The following is a 20,301-nucleotide window of genomic DNA, read 5'->3' as shown; positions in this document are numbered from 1 at the left end:
TGGTGACAACCCAGTATAAATCATAAGCAGAGGATCAGAGTGTTGAGGCACCCCCTCAACACACCTGGTTCCTACTCCTCTCCTCATTGCCTGAGAACATTAATGACAATCACCCTTCTGACAGCCTCTTCTACCTACCTCCCTACCTATGTGTGTGATTATACACATTCATGAGGGTGGGCACATTAGATATAAATATTTCTGTCTGTGTGCACTTGTACATTTTGTGCTTATATACACACTTTGGTCTAGGATTCCCTGCACTGAGGTAGCATGAATCTTGAATCTGTCATCAAGTCACTGTCTTATTGCAACATTTTACTGAGTCACTTGTTAGTCTTTAAGTTGGTTAATCATTAATTGCTGCTAAAATTCAACCTTTAGGTTTATCTTATTAATAAACTGTGAGTTGCTCTTAAATTATAATCATGTCAAGTGGATCTATGACACTGTTATGACAAACAACCTCCCTTCCCTCCTGCCAAACACCTTCAACTTTATCCTGCAAGTCCTTTTGGAAAGGGAGTGAGGAATTGCGGCTCTGCTGGCCTGCTGTAACACATTAGGGAAGGGGGTCATGCTCTCTTTGATGTTGTCTGGTTTCTCCTGCAGACAGTGGAAACTAGACTCTAGGCTGCAACAGTTTCTTCTCAAAGGCATTTTGGGGAAATCTCAGACTTAATGCCTGTTTTATTTAAGGAGACTGGAAGATAGAGAATACTGTCATCTAAGTGAAGTGTTCAATAAGATCCTGAGGAGGAAATCCAGGCTTCTCTTGAAGCGCCTTCAGGGAATGAAGCCAATCTCATATGACCTTCTAAACTAGCTGCTGAAGTGTCCTAAGGGAGGATGTGACAAAGGAAAACAATAAGGTTCTGCTCTGTGCCAACCAGTTTCCCATTTTTATAACTCCTCCTGTAAGCCCCACACTTTCTTCCTAAACATCATCTGTCTTTTTAGTACTCTGATGTTACCTTTATAACAAGGGACCATGAAAGAATTGTACTTGCAGGTTTTTTTTCCTAGTGAGGATACTTAATCATCTTTGTTGGTCTTCCCCCCCCCCCTTTTTTTTTTCTCCCCACTTAGTTCTGAGGAGTGGAAGAAAGTCAGCAATTCAGAACGTAAGAGCTTGGGACTCACTCTTGAGAATGATGGAGAGTTCTGGTGAGTGCGAGTCATGAAAGGTTTGGAGATACTGTCTACACTGAGTAATTGTCATTCATTGTGCCACTTAATACATTTAAAACCAACTTCTCCAAATGCATCTATTACATTTTATATTTATAAATGCATTTGATAAATCCTATATTTCTAAAGTTATCCAGTCCTGGCACAAGGTCTGTTTCTTGTAAACTCTCAAGAGATGACAAGAAATAACAGGAAAAAAATGGATTAAGATCTAGTAAAATAGAATTAGTAACTCCTATAAATATAAGCTTCAACCTCCCTCAATCTTTTATCTACATTTAGGATATTCACTCAGAATCCAAGACAATGCATGTTGGTTTACATGACAGAATGACAAATACTGAACACACTGTCAATCCTATTTACTGACTACTATGCTTATCTGTAGGATTTCTGGGTCAGCCATGATTGAGTTATCTGTAAATACAATTGCAGCCAATGAAGTTTGATTTTTGTTGGCATTTTCCAGCATGAGAACTGTCCATCTACAGAATCTCTAAAATTAATAGCTTTAACTCTGCTTAGAGCTTAAATATGCTGAGCCAGTCCAGCAACTTCGTCAGCAGATCATCAGCATTGCATCAAGGGTATTAGTAGGGCTCAGTATGAAATACTTTCTATGTGTTTGGCTTTGTCAGAACCAGCAACTGGAAGTAAGGTTTAGGAAGGAAGTAAGTAGGGTTTAGTTCTGGGTCATTAATAAGCCAGGACATGATGGTAGTTCAGAGATACCAAGCTGTTAGGGGAGGTGAATGTCTTTTAACTGCTCTGCAGTCCAGTTTGTCACTTCAGCAGGTGCAGGTTATAGCACTGAGACAGTGCTAAATAAAAGATATGTCCAGAGTACAGAGGTTTGAATCATGCTCAGGACAACAATAATGAGGAATGGATAGTGCTTTGCTTGCAGGTAGTCTCTTGCTTTTGCAAAATTAAAGTTATCAAATCCATCCTGGTAGAAACAACTATCATTTAGGCTTAGGTGCTGCAGCAGAATATACTGACCAAATAACACTGAGGTGGTATTTCTCCAAATTAAGTTGTAAGATAGGATGATTGTGGCTTCACAAGTATTTCCACGTGGAGAGCTTTCCAGTGAATCAGTTTGTTCTCTGGACAGTTTCTTCTTAAAATACTGGAAGATTTTGCCTGTTATTTTGGCTCTCTTTGTGTAAGCATCACTGTTATTTTTAAATAAACCATGACTTTCCTGGTGTCCCATGGAATAGGATGACATTTGAGGACTGGTGTAAGAATTTCACTGATGTGGACATCTGCCGGATTGTGAATACCTCCTACTTCAGCATCCACAAGACCTGGGAGAAGAAAATGATGCATGGGGCTTGGGCAAAGAATTCAGAGCCCCTGCTAAATCGCTCTGGTGGATGCTTTGATAACGAAGACACCTTCCTTCAGAATCCCCAGGTGGGAGTCCCTGTATTTTGTGAGGTTTTGAAGCGTATCCCTGTTAGCTAGGGCTTTGGAAGTATCCACCCTGTTTAGGCATGAACAGTGACTACTTCACAGAAGTCTCACTGCCAGTGTCTGTCCTCTGGGACTATGCTGGTTCAGCATGTTTCAATGATTTCTGTGAAATCTCTTAGAAGAGTTTAGGACTGATCATGTTTGGGGCCCATGAGTTAGACACACTAGGATTAGTGAAGTCCTGCCTGGACTTCATTTAGTTTCCCAGTTGTAGAAAGGCTGCAAGTCTGATTTTTCTAATGACAGAGCTCCATTCAATTAACATCCTCAAGCAGCTTGAGGATTTGGTTCACTGTAGTTAGTATCCTTTTGCATTAATCTCAGATTCTGAAAGTCTCTTCCCCAAGCTCATCCTCTCACTGGCTTTGCAGAATTTTCCTTGTCTCATACTACCTGATTACTCTCAAGAGATGCAGTCATGTGTTCATCCATTCTTACTCCATTTCTCACGCCCTGCCCTTCTCAGTGTTCCACATTTTCATCCCAGTGCACACATACAAATTCAGTTGTAAAACTTCCATTACTGTCAATGAGATCTGGGCACTGACTGCTTTAGTTAGTATGCAGTAAACTGACATTCTGTTTTCTTGCCATTCACCACATACTTCAATTAAAGATGATGTTCTGCTTGCTTCTCTGCACTTGTATGGGAGGTTTGTTTGCACCCCTCAGTTCTCGTATCAGGATACTGAAATGCAGCCTTTGCTGTTCAGACTAGCAGTGAAACTCAAGCTGCCAGCTCATCCAGTCATACAGGTGTAGATGGAGCAGCAGTTCTTCATTGCTCTGTCTTCTGTCTGCCTCATTTCCAGCAGGTGATTTTATTCAGATATTCCTCTGTATGTTGCTGGATGTGTTCCAAGGGCTTGTCTGGGATTCATTTGTAAGTGCTTAGCTGCCACAGAGAACAAAACATACATATATGTAATATACAGAATATACAGTTGAGTGCAATGCCTGATGCAATGGAAGTTCTTTTTATTCCAGTGTTATCTCGGGGCTAGTTGATTACATCTCTTAATAGCAACACTAGAACACATTTATGTTAGCTTAGGGCCATTATAAAATACTGTGGCACATACTATCATAGCACAGAAATAATCTGTCTGGTCTCCCTGAGTGAAATGCCGCGCACTGAGGCCTCCTGTGAAGTTCATCTGTACACAGAAGGATTGTGACACTTGCAGTCCCTTAAAAATGAAATCATTCAAGCCAAGTCTAAACATATTCCTGCAGCCACCTATTGATCTCCAGATTGTTACCCATTAGGAGAGCTGAAATATCACAGATGAAAGACTGCAACAGTTGCATAGCTCTCATCAGACCAAGGGAGCTCTCTTGCACTCTCATAGTTCCCCTTCCACACCTGCATTTGCCCTGGAACACTCCAGGCTCTCTGACAAGGTAACACTGCACATGGTTCAACAAGGACAGGAATCAAAATGTGCCTTAATAGGCATTACTGCATATTTATATCTTGCTTTTTAGATCCTTCCTGCGGAGGCTTTTTATAGCCCCTAGGACTCTCCCTCAGGGTCCTGTGCACCACACAAATAAGAGTACAGAGAAGCACTGAATTTACACCAAAAGCCAGGCGGCCCAGCCAGCAAGAAGTAGTTCTGTAGGGGGTCAATCTGGATTGTAAATACTATGAATAACTAATGAAGCCCAGGGGCTTGGAAATGTATTGCTTTTCATTCCAGTACTGCTGTGCCTCAGCCAACTCTGCTAGAGGTTGGTGCTTCCTCTGTGTGGGTGTGACTGCTAGAACAGTGAGGGTAAGGGACGAGAAATGGGATGGTGCACTATTTTGCAGAGCTCTAGCTGCAGAGGCATGTGAAGTTATTACAGGGAACAGTTCCACAGCAGTAACCCAAGGCAATCTCAGTACCTACCTCAGAGCAGAGCTGAGAAGATCTGCATTTATAGCAGCTTTTGAAGGAGCAGGGAGGGGAACTTAACCACTGATGACATTCCTCTCCATGCTGTCATAGAATTTTGGCTTAAATTGGAATAAGTGGTGCACTTCATACCCAGCTGTGCACAGCGGCAGTTTTATGCTTTTATGTGCTTGCTTCACATTTAAAAGTTTTTGAGTATGGAAGAACATGGCATCTGTCTAAACTTGGCATAGTGTTGTTCTTCCCCCGATTCGGGGGCCATTGGGTGATGAATGAAGGCACGAACCCTGTTGCCATATAGCAACAAGATTCCAGAAATGTGGAGAGAGAGAACCTCTGAAGTCATTTATTGCTGCATTGTATTACAGAGTCTTAAAGGGCCACTTACAGAAGTAGTCCCAGAAGCCCTTAACAGATGAAGCAGCTAACAGAAGTCCCAAGCAATGATACATGCCTTCTGCTTTTTGCATATTTATAATCATCAACCAAAACTTTCAAAAGACAGACACAAGCAACAAAGTTATCACTATCCCTAGAGCTATAAAAATCCAGCCTCTTAAATTTAAGCCACTCAACCAACATTTTAGATTTAACCATTGCAGATTGCTACTTAACTATGATATTCTGGTGAGTTAACACACAAACCCATGTAAACATGTTACCTAATCACACAATAATTAATCAGTTGTGGTATTCAGTCCAAATTTGGATGTCTTCTGGTTTTATTTACATGTAGTCAGCCTCAGATCAATGGCATCAGTCTCAGCCTTCATTCAGCTGTGGTGTTTCTAGTGGTGTTTTACCTATGTGTTGATTCCTGTGTTGTCAGCGGAGATGTCTGCAGTACCAAGTTGTAGAACTGATCTCTCCAGCTCGTGACATGGCTTGACTTTTCTTGCTGGTATCCCTGTAGGTAATAAAACACACACACATCTCTTTCCTACACTAACAAATCTACTGGCCTTTCTAGGCTAAATCTCTCTCTAGGTGATGGGTTAGAAAATTCCCCACCTCCCCCCCTTTTTTTTTGGTTAAATCTCAACATAATCCTTATCTTAAAGCACTATCCTATCATGAATATAAAGAAAAGACTAAAAACCATTCTGTAATATCCCTTGGCCTTACTAATACTAGAAATCTATGCTCAACCAAAAGAACTATATTAAAATCAAATGATTGAATTAACCTCTGAAAAAGAAAACAAAAAGATTCTGTAGTATATAGCACACTTTTGAAATGCCATGGCACACACAAAAAATTCTAAATCACTCAACCTAGAAGAGAACTATTAACCTATGAGCTTAAATTATTAATCTTACTCCTGTTGTTTTTGTCTATTCTCATTATCTATTCTTATTAATTGCAATCATCCTATATTATACCATTCTAACCTGTAGTATTCTGTTACTTATTCATTATTACTTATCCCACTTACAGAGGAAGTCCTGGAAGGCCTTAATGACAAAGCAGCTAACAGATGTCCCGAGCATATCCCTAGCAGCATCCCTACACCAAAGCCCTAGCCAGAATCAACTAACCAACAGAAGTCTGTAACAGCCCTAACCTAAGTGTCTATTTCTCAGTGTGGTTGTGTTTTGTCTTTGTTACTAATCGATTAACCAGTAAAATGCAACCATATATGTAAGCTGAAATCTTTTCCCAATAAGAGGGGCCAGCATGTCAAGGGGGGGGCTTCTGCAGCATGTTCCAATCAAAGGGTGCCAACGTGAGGATGTTGCTCTTGGCATACATAGAATGTTATTGTTTTGCTCTATGCAGCATGATAAGGAATTGGTCAGCTAAGAAATCATGTACTCTGCACGTGTCCAGCAGTTGCCCTCAGAACAGTGGTTGCAACAGCATAGCATCTTCTTCCCCTCTGCTGGTTCTGACAGCTCAGGTTTGCCCACTATATACATGGAAAAAAACCCCACAAAATTTAAAGGAGTCTCTTACAGTGAATGACTTTCACTGTTTCATTCTTTGTCATAAAAAGAAACACCTATCTGGCCTTTTTCTCTGCTGAAAGGCTACATACCCATGAACTGCCCTGGTAGTGATAGTAACACAAGCAATGCAACTCTGAGCTGTTGAGATGGAAACTCCTGCCTATCTGGAAATTAACTCCTTTGATTGGTTTTAAGCTGAAGTTCACTCAAGTTTAAACAGTTTCAATAATAGATTTGCATGTTAAAGATGCAGAACTCCTTCTTAGCTTTTTACTCAATATTCCTATGACTTTCAGGAAAACTGAGGAAGTCCAAAATTAGTATTTCTATCATTCTTTCATTAAACAGAAATTGTAAGTGTGGGTTTGGGGCTATTTAAACTAAGATTTGGAAGGTTGCTTAATTTGCAGGTCCTGTTTAGATATTCAAGTCACAAGAAGAACCAAAAACTATCCAAGACCCCATCTGGAATCTGTCAGTTCAATTTTTTGATCTTGCTCATTATTTTTATACAGCTATTTAAAAAAATTAATCCTTTCTCTTTTGTTTTCAGAGGAAATGTTCTCTTCTGCTGCCTCAACAGTTGTTTTGTAATACTGTTTCACACAATCCTGTGTGTGAATTACCTGGTTTAGCGTCTCTGATTCTTTTGATTTAAAGATGCTTATTATGCTAGAAATGTCTGTTACACAGAGAACACTTATCCCTAATGTATTTTCATGTGCTTCCTTTGTATGCACATATTTTCTTGGTGATGTCTTTGCCCTCAGTATCCTAAAGCATTTCTAACAGCTTACCTTCTTCCCTCTTCTACTAGTACATCTTTGATGTTAAGAAGACTGAGGACAAAGTGTTGGTCTCATTACAACAGGAGGATCGCCGCAAATACAAGAAAGAAGGGAAAGGAGACATCATTCCAATTGGCTTTGAAATATTCAAGGTAGGTAGCCATCTGCACTCCTGGTTTAGAGTTTGTCCAGCAGTTTTGCTTTAGCCTGGCAATAAAATCTATGGCATTTAGAGGAATTATTATCCTGGCAGAGTCTGGCTCTCCTCTCAAGGTGAGCTTTGAGTGTGTACTGCACTCAGGCACCAGAGTTGACATTTGACAGACTATTTGAACTTACCTGAATTTAGTTCAGCAAAACTCTGTTTGAACTAAAGGAGCATATGTCATTTTTCCCTATTGCAAAAGAAGTGCTTTTAAGTGCTTTTCAGTGCTTTTCCTACCCCAAGCTTTGAAGAGAAAGGGGGAAAAAATTGTTAGCACTTGTAACACAGAGTGATTTTTTTCTTCTCACTGGAGGCTCCTGCTTCCATTTCATCAGCAAATATAGCCAAGTGAATGAGTTTGAAAAGTCTGCAGTTTTTCTTTTGTCACTTAGGAAAAAGAGTCAGGAAATGACCCTATGTAAAAAGGAAGCAAAGGGATCTCAAACAGTAATGTAATTGCACTCCCAGGGCAAATTGAAAGCATAGGAACTGAAAGAAGGAGGAAAGCAAGAAACAGCTCTACAGCTCTTTTTTCACTGAGGACTGGGATTATCTCATCATCTGTTGCTATAACTAGTGGGACTACATTTAGTCTATGGCCCTACCCTAAGGAACAGCCAGTTTTTAACAGATATAGCTGCTGACATTGGTATCACACCTATTCCTTTGACAGCACCTGCTAATCACATGTTCAAAAGTGTCATTTCAGAAAGCAGCATAATTCACCTTGCCTTGTTCATGCCTGTATATCTAATTTGGAAAGGCTTGGAAAAGCAAATCATACCTTCAGAAGAACATCAGTGCTCTATCTCTATTTCCATTTGTGGGGTTTTTTTTCTATTTCAGAAATGTTCTAACCCACCAGGCTCATTATCATGACTAAAGGCCTCTGGAAGAGGTCTGAATTATCTGAAGATAAAAGAGAACTACTAGAGGAATGCAGGGCTCTCTGTGCCTGCAGGAGTTGCTTAAGAAATAGATTTATATTTTAACAGTGATGTGGCAAATATCAGTCCCTGAAGAGCGTGTTAATAGTTAAGAACAGCTTCAAGGCATAGAATAAAACATAAACAGTTAATTCTGTGGCTTTTGTATTCAGGAAAGGGCAATTTAACTACAGTTGTGTGCATCTGGGTTGAGAGCTTGCTCTGCAAGGCTGGTATGCTCTCTCACCATAGTGAAGGAGGCAAATGAATTTTAGCCTCATGTAAGATGGCAGCATAGCTCAGCAGGTGGAGTCCTTGGAGTATCTCTCACAGTATTCAAACCTCCACAGCAACATTATATCTCTGTTAGGATGCATGTCTTTGCCAGTCCCAGCCTTTTACCTCCACTTAGGGGTATACATACATATGCTGATGCAGTGAAGTGCAGAACAGCACTGCTTGGAAGCCTATGAGGACTATCTTTGCTACAGCTCCAGTGGGGAAAAAAGTATTTGCCTTTGTTACACATTGTCTTTTCTGCCCATGAAAGGTTGTGTGATGAGCAGAGAAACTCATGACTGTTTGCTCTGATATCCGTCCCTGCATTAATCCCATATTGCTCTGTGGCTGTAGGTGGAGGATAACAGAAACTATCGACTACACAAGCTCACTGTACAGGAGAGAGTGGCCACATCTCCCTACATCAACACACGCACTGTGTTCTTGAGGAGGATCCTTAAGCAAGGCCGCTACATCCTCATCCCAACTACCTATCATCCTGGTATCATTACAAAGTTTATCCTGAGGCTCTTCACAGATGTGCCATCAAAACTCAGGTATGTTGCACTTAGAGCTACATGAGATCCTCCGTTGCCCACACTGGCTGCACCCCCTTGGAAATGGTTGTCTGGTTGCCTTCAAATAAGACTAGCTCATACTGCTCCAGAACTAGGCCCTTCAGATGATGAAGGTCACCCCCCAAAATTTTCAGATGGCTCCCTGGGATTTGTGCATGGTCAGGACATTTTTACTTACAAAGTCTTTTGGGCAAATTCAGTTCCAGTCTTTTGACCATTTAGTTTGGCTTTTGTAGTTGTTTCCAGTCCTAGGTCAGAACACTGAGCACAGGTGCTTGCAGCTACAGTTGATACTGTTTATATCTTTGGCCATCTCCTTTGAAACTGTTGGTCATCTGCAAGGGCAAAACTAGTGTTAATTGAAATCAGACCCACTGAATTTTTCTTTGCTTTGGTATTATTTCGCAGGACTTGAAGTGGGTTATTTTCACCACTCTTGCTGTTGTGTGAAAGATGCCACAGATTTGGGTTGCTCTGCTCTTTTTATTTCTTAAGTCTGTCATTTCTGTCCCACAAGCTTCCAAAATGGCAGCTGGGGAAAGAGAATAAATCTTATGTTCTGAAAATGCCAAATTTCCACAACTATCAGCTGCTTGCTTGACATTCGTTGCTTCCATTGCTTTTTCCATGATTTTTCAGGGAGCTGAAGGCAGATAAGCCTAAAATTACATGTTGGAGTCTTCTTTGTGGCTACCCATGCAGAGTCACCCAAGTCAAAATCCACTCTGCAGAGGGCTTACAGAAGCAAGACAGATCAGGCGGTAAGTATAAATCAAGCCTGGAAGAGTGGAAGGGGTGTCTTCAGTCTTCCAAAGGTGATCTGCAGTGGTATGTAAGCAGTGAGAAGCTATCCTAACAAACTGATTTTGTTGTTGTTTGGTGTGGGGTTTTTTTGAGCAGTAAAATCTGCTCAACAGAAGACATCAGATGAATTAGGTGATGCAAAATAGCAAGAGTTTTGTCATCTATGCTGGTCCAGATGGGCAGTAGTAGCCAGATCCTCTTGAGAAGCTTTTTGTTGGGATTAGTAAGAAATTCACCTTTCAGGGTTATGTGTTTCCTAAATGGAAAATATCCAGGGAAACAGCTGAATCACACAGACTCATGTAGTGCATTACGCTTACCTCAGCAATGTCATTCAGGGCCTTCAAAGCACTTTGTTATTCATTACCACAAGCTTAATAGCACTTCAGGGAGGAAATTATGGTTTTCAAACAACTATTTTCAGCTGGTTTAAACTAGCACAGAGAGAGGTGAAAAGATTTCTACAGGGCTGGGTATCTACATGTCAAAAGAATTGTCCTGAAGGACACAGAAATGTCTTTCTGGCACCTGATGTTGACAACTAATTAAGAGACTTGTCCAGTTGTTATTTACATAGTCGTTTTCTACTCCTACTCTCCATCTGTCAGCCTTCATTTCCCATGAATAGTGGAAAAGAAAAAGGTAGATACACCCAACACTGAGAGGTTGGTAGTGAGAAAGCAAAGGTGATACCATGGTGAATATGAAATGGGAAATTAAAGAGGATCATGAAATATCTGTTCTGTTTGCTCCAGATAACTCTTCAGCTCTCTGCAGTTTAAGATGTGGAGCTTTATTGCATTTACTTTTTCTGGCAGAGAAGGTAGTAGACTAAGACCTGTAGTACAGTTCCTCTGCAGTTTTACTAAGTAGCTGTAAAATTTCTGCCACCAGCTGGTTACAATTTTATTCCAGTCCCCTTTTCATAGTTATTCCTGGCACCCACAGAGTAGTGACTGAATGTGACTTGCACTGTGAAAGCTGCTTTCTGTTAAGTCTGGTTGTCTCTTCAGGGGACAGGAATGTTGGTGGGAAGAGATACAGAAAATTGATTCAGATAATTTTTCTTGGTGCTTTTCTTGAAAAACAGGAGCCACAAACACCTCAGTCAGCCAAGTGGTATGGCTTCATGTTCTCAGCAAGGCAGGACAGGTGGCTCAGACTGAAGGGGCTATATGTGCAGTGCATTGGAAGGAGGCAGCATGTCCTTCTTCTTGCTCTGTGATTCATCTAAAAGTGTTTTGGGGTGGTTTTTTGCTTTTAAAATTCCATAAATATTTTTCTCTTAACATTCCCTACAGTAAAGCAATAAAAGCCAATTCTCCACCCTTAACATTTTGAAATCCTTAGCACAATTAGACTCTTAACAAGATCATTAAAAGCAGTTGTCTGCAGCTGCCAAAGACCAGGCTTGAGCTCAGAGGGCATAGTGGGATTTGGAACATTTTGACACACTCCCTCAGGAATATACAAACAGGACTTAGAACCAATGTGTAATAAATACTAGTAACTACAGCAAAACCCAAACAGGACCCAGTACTACCACACATGGTCAGGCTGAGTTGAAGCATCTTCTTCTATTTTGATTGCAGCACCCAGTGTTGGGCTGATGATTACCCTGACAGAAATGAAAACTATTGTGGGTAGAAGAGTCTATAGGAAATGGACTCACTGATTTTATGTTTCAACCTGAGCAGAACTGCTGCTTGTTTATTTTATCTGCTAAAAATAATTTATAATTAGGTCAAGTCATACTATTTGTGAATTGGTACTGAATTAATCAAGTGGCTGAGAAAAAAAAAAGAGGATTCTATCATTGCCAATTTTTTTTTCCTGTTTGAAACAAGATGCCATTTGTGAATTCATCAAAAGCACAGGGGGATTTGAATAGAAAGCCTATAAGAATATTACTGCTTGTCTTTGAATAAAACGTCTAAAAAACCCACAATCTTCCTTTTGTATCAACACAAAGCTTTCAGGAAAAAGCCATTGTCTTTTTTCAGCCTGTAGTTCCACATGTCATCCATTCAGGGGTCACTGATAGAGACCTGAGCTACTTCCCTTCAGTAGCTTCCCCAATATCTTGAATTCTGCTGTGAAATACCTGTTTGTATCTTTCTTTTTTCCCTTCTAAGTACCTTCAGCTCACAGAGTTCACATTCATAGATTATCTTGAAAAATGCCATATCATATAGCAGTTTCAGACAAATCAGGCAGTGTGTGTAAATAAAACCACCATGAAGCCAGATGTGCAGTGCAGGTAGTTGTGCTACACAGTAAAATCAAGCTGTGTGATGACCAGGATAACTTCCATAGCTGGCATCTGCCTTCTAAGGGCACCTTCCTGGGAAAGCTCCTGACTGATACTAGAGTCCATTTTTGGTAACATAAAAGACTCCATATTGTACATGTTTCTTACATTTGGGGGGCTGTTTTTTTCTGTAGATTAAAAGAGTGGATGTAGAAATTCCTTAAAGCCTATGGTCTGGTTGGATTGTAAAGTTACATTAGAAATTAACATGCCCAAGGGCATTAAATAACCCATGTTTTACCATTACTTCCTAATAATTGCTTCCAACTCCTTATTTCTGGTGTCCTCTCTGGCTTCTCTGGATCAATGTCTGGTCCTTCTCCCATGCCTCTCTCAAGAAGAAATAGCAGCCAGGCACTAGAAAAAGACCAGCTTTCTCAGAAGTGAGCGCAGACCTCAGCCACATGGGCAGTCACTGGAATATGTTTTACCTGCTGCTCCTGGAGCATTTCCTGATGTGAACTAGATTTAAAAGCCAACAGCAGCCTCCTGTCTAATCAATACTGAGATGAGAGAAGAGGCCATGCAGCAGCTGGCATTGGGACTGACAAGTAAGGGTTTCCTTTTAGATTAGGCACAACCAATATGTTTATTCATGTAGAAAATAGGTAAATTAAGTGGTTGTGTTTGCCTACTGCTAAGTGGACCTCACACAAAGGTCACTCATTTTCTGGTGATAAGGTTGTTAGCATCTTGGTTTTATGTGAGCTGCGGTGTCTGCTTAGCCCTGCTGCATTTCACAAGGGTTTCCTGACTTCTTCACATCCTCATTTGCAGCATCTCAGCTCTCAAGAAGCTAATATTTAGTAATCTAGTAGGCCTGTGCTCTGGTCTGAAAGTTCAAGAGTTTAGGCTATGTTTGGTGTCATGTCATGCTCTGACAGACTCCCACTGATTTACCATGATTTGTAAGACAAGGCTATTTTGCAGATGCCCCTTTGTTGTTTGTGCACATAGATATGGGGGACTGTCTGGTTCTCCCCTTCCTCTTCCAACCTCCTTCAGACAATTTTTCCTTTGTAAAGACACTGATTACTTTTAATCCCATCATTACAATCATCCCTTAGGATACAGAGAAGAAAGGGTTTTTTTGCCTTTTGCAAATTTCTGGTTTACTTCCTAAGGAAGTTTGTGTCTCAGCACTGTCTGCTCTGTGTGGCCCATACCTTCTTCCAGTGAGTGAGTTTGTTGTAAGAGTGGTCTAGCTGGAGAAGACTGGGAATGTCTCTGAGAACTTTTTCTTAAGAGCATTTTCTAGAAAGGATGTGAAGGTTAGGTCCACAGCCCAGTTCTCAAAAAACCTCCCCAAAACCAGAACACACACTTCTGTAGACTGCTGTGCCTAGATTAAGCAGCTGTTTATACACAGCAGTGTTCAGCACGTAGTTGAGTCTTGTGTGTGCTTGAGAACTGAGCTCAGTCCTCCTGCAACTGCCAGAGCAGCAGCTCCAGTTGTTTCAATTCTCAGCTCAGTATGAGTATTAGGATGTTGCTTTTCCATGTTCATAACCCTTTCTGCATTGTCTTTGTACTGGAAATAAACCAGTCCCAGAGTTGCAAAGAACTGGACCAAATGTAGCTCAGAAGATCCCTTGTCTCATCAATGCCGTATGTGCAGCTCTTCCATTTCTTTCCTTCGTTCTGAACTGGAGTGGGGCCTCCTGTCATAACTGACCACTCACTGCCACCGTGAGGTCATGCTGTGCAGATGCCTTTCATGTTTTCTTCTCCCTCCATCTTTTTTCCTAGTTCTTTCTCAGAATGCAAATCTGTTTCTTTCAAATGTTAAGTTTCCTTTTCTCTGCATTTAGCAAGTCCCTTCATTAACGACTCCCTCATCCAGTAGATAGGCCTGTCACCTCTTCAAGCTCTGTGTCCCTTTCTTACCTCCTCTTATGCCCTTAATTACTTAATTACTCTAAATGATCAGGTGTCCCTTTGCTCTTTGCCTTTAGCCAAAGTAGTTGACACCATTTCATACAAGTCCCATTTTATTCAGATCCATTTTCCAAATCTCTCTGAAGGAGGGGGGAAAGGTTTTCCATCAGTAATCACACAGAATGGTGCAGTCCCATGTCCCAGAGCTAAATCCACATGCTCAGTGACAGGAAGTCATTTTCTCCCAGAAAAGACAATAGGTTGGTACCTGCTACAGAAAGTGTGAGGTGATGACAGGGTAACAGCCCTGTCACATCTCTGGACAGGTATACTCAGACTGCAGCACGTGGGGAGATTTTTTTTTCACAGAAGTGGAATTACCTCCTGTTTCACATGTTTTGTTTGCACGAGATGTTGGCATCCAGTCCTGAAAATGAACGATGTGTTTGAGAAAAATCATCCCGGGTATGAACAGTTAAAAAATCTAAAGCTGCCTTAAAACTACAGTGCCTTATGGCTGTCATTACAGCAGCAGCAGCATTGTCAAGTAGATGATGACAAAAGTGTGTAAGGAATGATCAGGGGTCTGACTTAGTTACACACAGTGAATGGGTTTATTTAAAACCTATATCTAGAAGGTAGCAAAGTGTGGAAAAACAGATATGCTATCACTAACTACAGGAATCAATAGAAATAGTTGTGTTGAAATAGAAAACAAAAAGATAGTGCCTGTGTTTAATTGAAAAATAATTAGGAAGTGGAGTGCTCTGTTGTATTTGGGGATAAGAAAAGGAGTTTCCAGATGGGCTCTTGCACCCTACTGGAATGGGAAAAATTTAGTAATATTTATAAAACATAAAAATGTTCAGTGTAAAAACAATAAAACATTTTCAGAATGTTGATAATCTCAGGGGGTTACATATGATTAAAATGTAATTTGAAACAGTAACTAGGATACAAATGTGTTGTGATAATGAGACTTTAAATGTGCATTGATCCAAACGATAGAACCAAAGACACTGTCTCAGCTTCATGTGAATGAAATGAGGAAGTGGGAAGGGCTTCCTTTTACAGTTTCCCGCAGAAAACTTCATTGAAGCCTGTGTACCCCTTCAAAAAAATCTTCTGCATTTTGACAGTGTGGAAGGTTGAGAGAGGGCCTAGCTCTCTCTCCCCCACAGAGTAAAAAAACCACAGCTAACCTAGTCGGAGGAGCAAAGCTATGTATTTACAAGCATATGTGGAAAGCAGGTTATATATAACACAATATATACAGGTATTTACAATATATACACAGAAATATACAGCAAAGAGAAATAACACAACAAAAATCCCTTCCCGAGGAGGGATCCCCTCCCTATAACCACCTCTCTCCCTCCCTACCTCCCTTTTTCCCCAAAAAGGGGTTAGAGAGAAAGAAAGGCAAGTTATTAAGGAAAAAGAGTTGTTAGTAAGCTTCAAAAGCCCATGCAGGATTAGTTTTTGCTTATCTCAAGGCCAGGTCCAGCAGTTCGCGGAGAAAGCAGGCAGGGAGAACAGGCTGAAACCCAAACTCCCCAACTCCCAAACCAAATTCCGAAAAAATTCCAACTGCTCTACAATTTAAAGTTGCATTTTATCCATCCACCAATGAAATTCATTTAGAATATCAGAATGTTTTTGTTCTAGTACCGAAAACATTTAGCCAGTGTGTCCCAGCACTGTTTGTTCCTTAAAGGCGCAGCCTCAAATTGTTACAGACAGTATTTTACTTTCTGGAAGAAAAAGTGCTTCATGAAAACTACCTCTGAACACTAATATCTATATCAGAATACAGCAGACAGCACTTTCAAGCTAGGGGTTTCAAATGTGGGCATTAGGATTGCATTCAGTGATCTATAAGCAGTTCTGTGCAGTTCCCATCCTTGCTCTTCCTCCACAGGAACTGTGGATGGTCAACAGTTCTTTACTTTCCATTTTGGCCCAGGGGCCCAGAACTACGTGTCAGATGCACAGATGTGTTTTGGCTCTCACATATGGAGCAGGGTCAGGAAGTTTAGTTTCACTGGAATGGGTTGTCCAGGGAGCTGGTTGGGGCGCCGTCCCTGGAAGTGTTTAAGACCAGGCTGGACGAGGCTCTGGCCAGCCTGATCTAGTGTGGGGTGTCCCTGCCCATGGCAGGGGGGGTTGGAACTAGATGATCCTTGTGGTCCCTTCCAACCCTGACTGATACTATGATACTTTGAAGACTTTCTGTTAGATGAGCCAGGAGGATGCAAAGGAATGTGGAAAGATCACAATCCCCGTCCGGGATTAAGATGGGAAAATGGTGCTTGGTTTCTAGCTCTGAGCATTCTGTTGTTACAAGAGTGGGGGATTCCATCTCTGCTGGTGATGGGCAGCTAGCAGTGGGTATGATGTGCATTGGTGTGCTGTGTCTGTGCTCGGTAGCAGTGGAGCTGCCAGGTACACAAAATAATTGCTTCTGCTGGGTTTCTAGGCAGGTGTCAGCTGCCATTCTGTGTCCTAATAGCTGATGATGTCTTTCAGGGGCAGATCCATATGTTCTTATCAAGTGTGAGAACCAAACCACGCGCTCCCCTGTGCAACATAATACAACCAGTGCCATCTTCAACACACAAGCGATTTTCTACAGAAAGAACATTGACAGTCCTATCATCATCCAGGTGAGATAAGCTATGCAGGATGGGCTGCTAAGGACAGGTAGGGGAGAGCACAACAGCATCACTGGGCTTTCTGTGTGCTGATTTCTTCCTTCATTTGCCTGATAGCCAAGGCATATGAAGGAGCAGTGAGAATCTCTGCTCCCATTACTGTGGAGGTGCTAACAGAGTCAGGGGAAAAGCACTTGAAGACCCTGCAGAGCTCAGCCCAAGGAGGCTGCAGGGCACAGATAGGCTGACTGCATGTAGATTTTTATGCCTGAGGAGTTCAAACAGGTAATTTTTATTCCTTTTCTAGACAAGATGTGACCTAGAAAAAAGCTGCATTTAGCTCCTTATTTGCATAGTGTATGTAAATGAACATGCAAATCTAAAATCTCCCACATGCTCTCTGGATAGTTAGCTAAATATAGATGCAGGCCCCCTCCTCACTGTTTCTTCGAGGGGTTAATGGGGGTGACCCTTCCTCCAGTACAACCCTTTCAGGTGGAGTGCAACAGAAGCACTGCTTTAGTTGCGTTTATTTCTATTCTCTTATCTCTAGGTCTGGAACAGCAATGTCTTGTGTGACCAGTTCCTTGGGCAGGTGGTGCTGGCAGCTTCACCCAGTGACCCCAGAGAACAGCAGACTCTGCAGCTCCGAGGGAGAAGCAGCCGAGAAGCTGCCGAGGTGCCAGGTCACATCACCATCAAGGTTTTTTCCAGTGATGACCTTGTGGAATTATGAATACCAAAGCCCCACAGAGCTACACAGAGCTGTCACCTCGCAGCAAGGGGGCTTGTCTGTGCTCTCTGTGTGAAAGACTCGGGAGGCAAAGGTTGCATATAATCATAATGGCTTTAAAAAGAAAAAGCCCTCTGCCTCTCCCCACTATCATGGATAATGGGGAGAGGTGCTTTTGAAAGAGGGAAAAAAATACATTTATACATATATATGTCCATGATACAACAAATAGACAAGCTCAGTGATGTCACCATCTGCCCCAGCGGCACCTTTCAGGACCTCCTGGCATGTATAGAAGCACATGTGACTGTTCTCACACATTCCCAGTACATTGTCAGCTGTTCTTAGCAGCAGTACTGGATGCAGGCAGCTATGGCTGCATCTCCATGGTCACCTACCTCTCTAAATAGTCCACAATATTAGCATTCTTATTTTCCTTCAGGACCAGGATTTCCCATATTAAATGTTTTATTGACTAGTGTTAGATGTGAACACTTGAATGATCTGCTCAGCATGGTGGCTGAACTGAAGGAGGAGGTGGCAAGACTAAGGACTATAAGGCAATGTGAAAGGGAGACAGACTCAGGGAGCCAGGCTCTGCCATCCCTGAGGGAGGGCCAGAAGGTACAGACTGCACAGGAAGCAGGGGATCCCATGTTCTCCTGCCACCCAGAAAAAGGAGACCTAAGGGATGGGGGAGAATGTAGGTTGGTCCCTTCCTGGAGAGGCAGGCGAGTCCCCTCCCAATCTCCCTCATCTTTGCACTTGCCCATACTCAACAGGTATGGGACTCTAGAAACAGAGGTCTGGGTGAACGAGGATGGAGATGGAAGTCCATCAATACAGTTGCCCACAACATATCAGCCAGTCCCACAACTAAGGACTAGTGCTATCAAGAAAGAAAGGTGCAACTAGCAGGGGATTCCCTTCTCAAGGGAGACCTTTGGAGAATTAGTTCACACTGATGTGACTTCAGACTTTGGCTCATGGGAGACAAAACATGCTACAGATTATAAAGATAATGGTATCTCTTTATTTGTCCCTCACCCTGTGAGGACTTTAATCAGAATAAGGAGGTTCTCTCTTCACTTTCTTCATGCTGTTTCTGATGCTGGTCCTGATGCTGTTTCTGATATTTTCCCGAACTGCTAGAAGAGAGTGTAAACAGTAGGGTCAAGGACTGGTAGGCAGTGGGAAAGTGAAGAAAAATGGGTACAAACATCTCAATAAATAGCTTTCTATTCAGCAGGTTGGGGTCATCTGGCACACCTAGGGCACTGGCCACCTCTCCACAACTGGGCTACCAGCTTGTGTTTCAGCTCACTGTGGTGGGACCGGCAGGATCGAGCCCACTATATTGTATGATACAAACAAAACTGCACCACAGTTGCTGCACCACAGCAAACTCATGACTAAACGTGAAAGGTCAGTGCAGATTTTGCTTGTGTCAGTGGCTTGGCTGAAGCACTATTATGTCAGGTGTTGCCAGATCTGAATTACACCAGCTGTAGCTGGTGTAGCTGACCAAAGCTGGGACTTACTGCTTTTGCATCTTTGGGCCGACTTCCCATAACAGATGGAGGCTCATTATTATCTCTCTCATTATCCTCCTCCTCATGACCATCATCCTCATCCTCATCCTCTTCACTTTCTTCATCAGAAACAGTGGAAGATAGTTGGGATTCTGATGGCGTTCCTGACGCTGTTTCTGACATTGTTCCTGATACTGTTTCTGAAGATGTTTTAAATGATGTTTCTGATGATGTTTCTGTACTGCTCTGTGGACAGACAGGAGCATGAAGAATGGTCACCACTCTGGCACTTGGGAGATTGGTAATCAATCTGCTTAGACATGAGAAACCAGCCTAGCCGTGCCTGTAGTCCTACAGGCCTCTGTTCTAAGTTACACTTGGCACATATGTCACAGTAGTCTTCATCCAAGTGCTGTCTGACCAGAGTTACACCAGCTACAGTGCTGACCAAAGCTGGGACTTACTGCTTTTGCATCTTTGGGCCGACTTCCCATAACAGATGGAGGCTCATTATTATCTCTCTCATTATCCTCCTCGTCATCATCATCATCCTCATCCTCCTCATCATCATCCTCATCCTCTTCACTTTCTTCATCAGAAACAGAGGAAGATAGTTGGGATTCTGATGGCGTTCCTGACGCTGTTTCTGACATTGTTCCTGATGCTGTTCCTGACGTTGTTTCTGATGCTGTTCCTGACATTGTTCCTGATGAGGTTTCTGACGTTGTTCCTGATGTTGTTCCTGACATTGTTCCTGATGAGGCTTCTGACGTTGTTCCTGATGTTGTTCCTGATGCCGTTTCCGGTGCTGTTTCCCATGTTGTTCCTGGTACTGTTTCTGAAGACGTTTTAAATGATGTTTCTGGTGATGTTTCTGATGATATTTCTGTACTGCTCTGTGGACAGACAGGAGCACGAAGAATGGTCACCACTCTGGCACTTGGGAGGTTGGTAATCAATCTGCTTAGACATGAGAAACCAGCCTAGCCGTGCCTGTAGTCCTACAGGCCTCTAAGTTACACTTGGCACATACAGTAGTCTTCATCCAAGTGCTGTCTGACCAGAGTTACACCAGCTACAGTGCTGACCA

At 42.0% G+C, this 20,301-nt stretch overlaps 1 protein-coding gene across 1 annotated transcript in view; it reads left to right on the top strand.

The window, feature by feature from the left end:
• CAPN6 (calpain 6) overlaps positions 1-17,837 on the top strand; it is a 49,410-nt gene extending 31,573 nt beyond the window's left edge. The window contains exons 6-12 of the mRNA XM_054169695.1: positions 1,090-1,167; positions 2,418-2,613; positions 7,341-7,463; positions 9,076-9,278; positions 9,939-10,060; positions 16,822-16,958; positions 17,500-17,837. Of these exons, the coding sequence (XP_054025670.1) occupies positions 1,090-1,167; positions 2,418-2,613; positions 7,341-7,463; positions 9,076-9,278; positions 9,939-10,060; positions 16,822-16,958; positions 17,500-17,682 (1,042 nt within the window). The 3' untranslated portion in view covers positions 17,683-17,837. The remainder of the gene's footprint in view (positions 1-1,089; positions 1,168-2,417; positions 2,614-7,340; positions 7,464-9,075; positions 9,279-9,938; positions 10,061-16,821; positions 16,959-17,499) is intronic.
• The last annotated feature ends 2,464 nt before the right edge of the window (positions 17,838-20,301 follow it).

The sequence above is a fragment of the Dryobates pubescens genome, chromosome 18, assembly GCF_014839835.1.
Source record: "Dryobates pubescens isolate bDryPub1 chromosome 18, bDryPub1.pri, whole genome shotgun sequence".
Taxonomy (NCBI): Eukaryota; Metazoa; Chordata; class Aves; order Piciformes; family Picidae; genus Dryobates; species Dryobates pubescens.
Note: the sequence above shows the minus strand (reverse complement) of the source record. Positions and strands in the feature narration are given on the sequence as shown.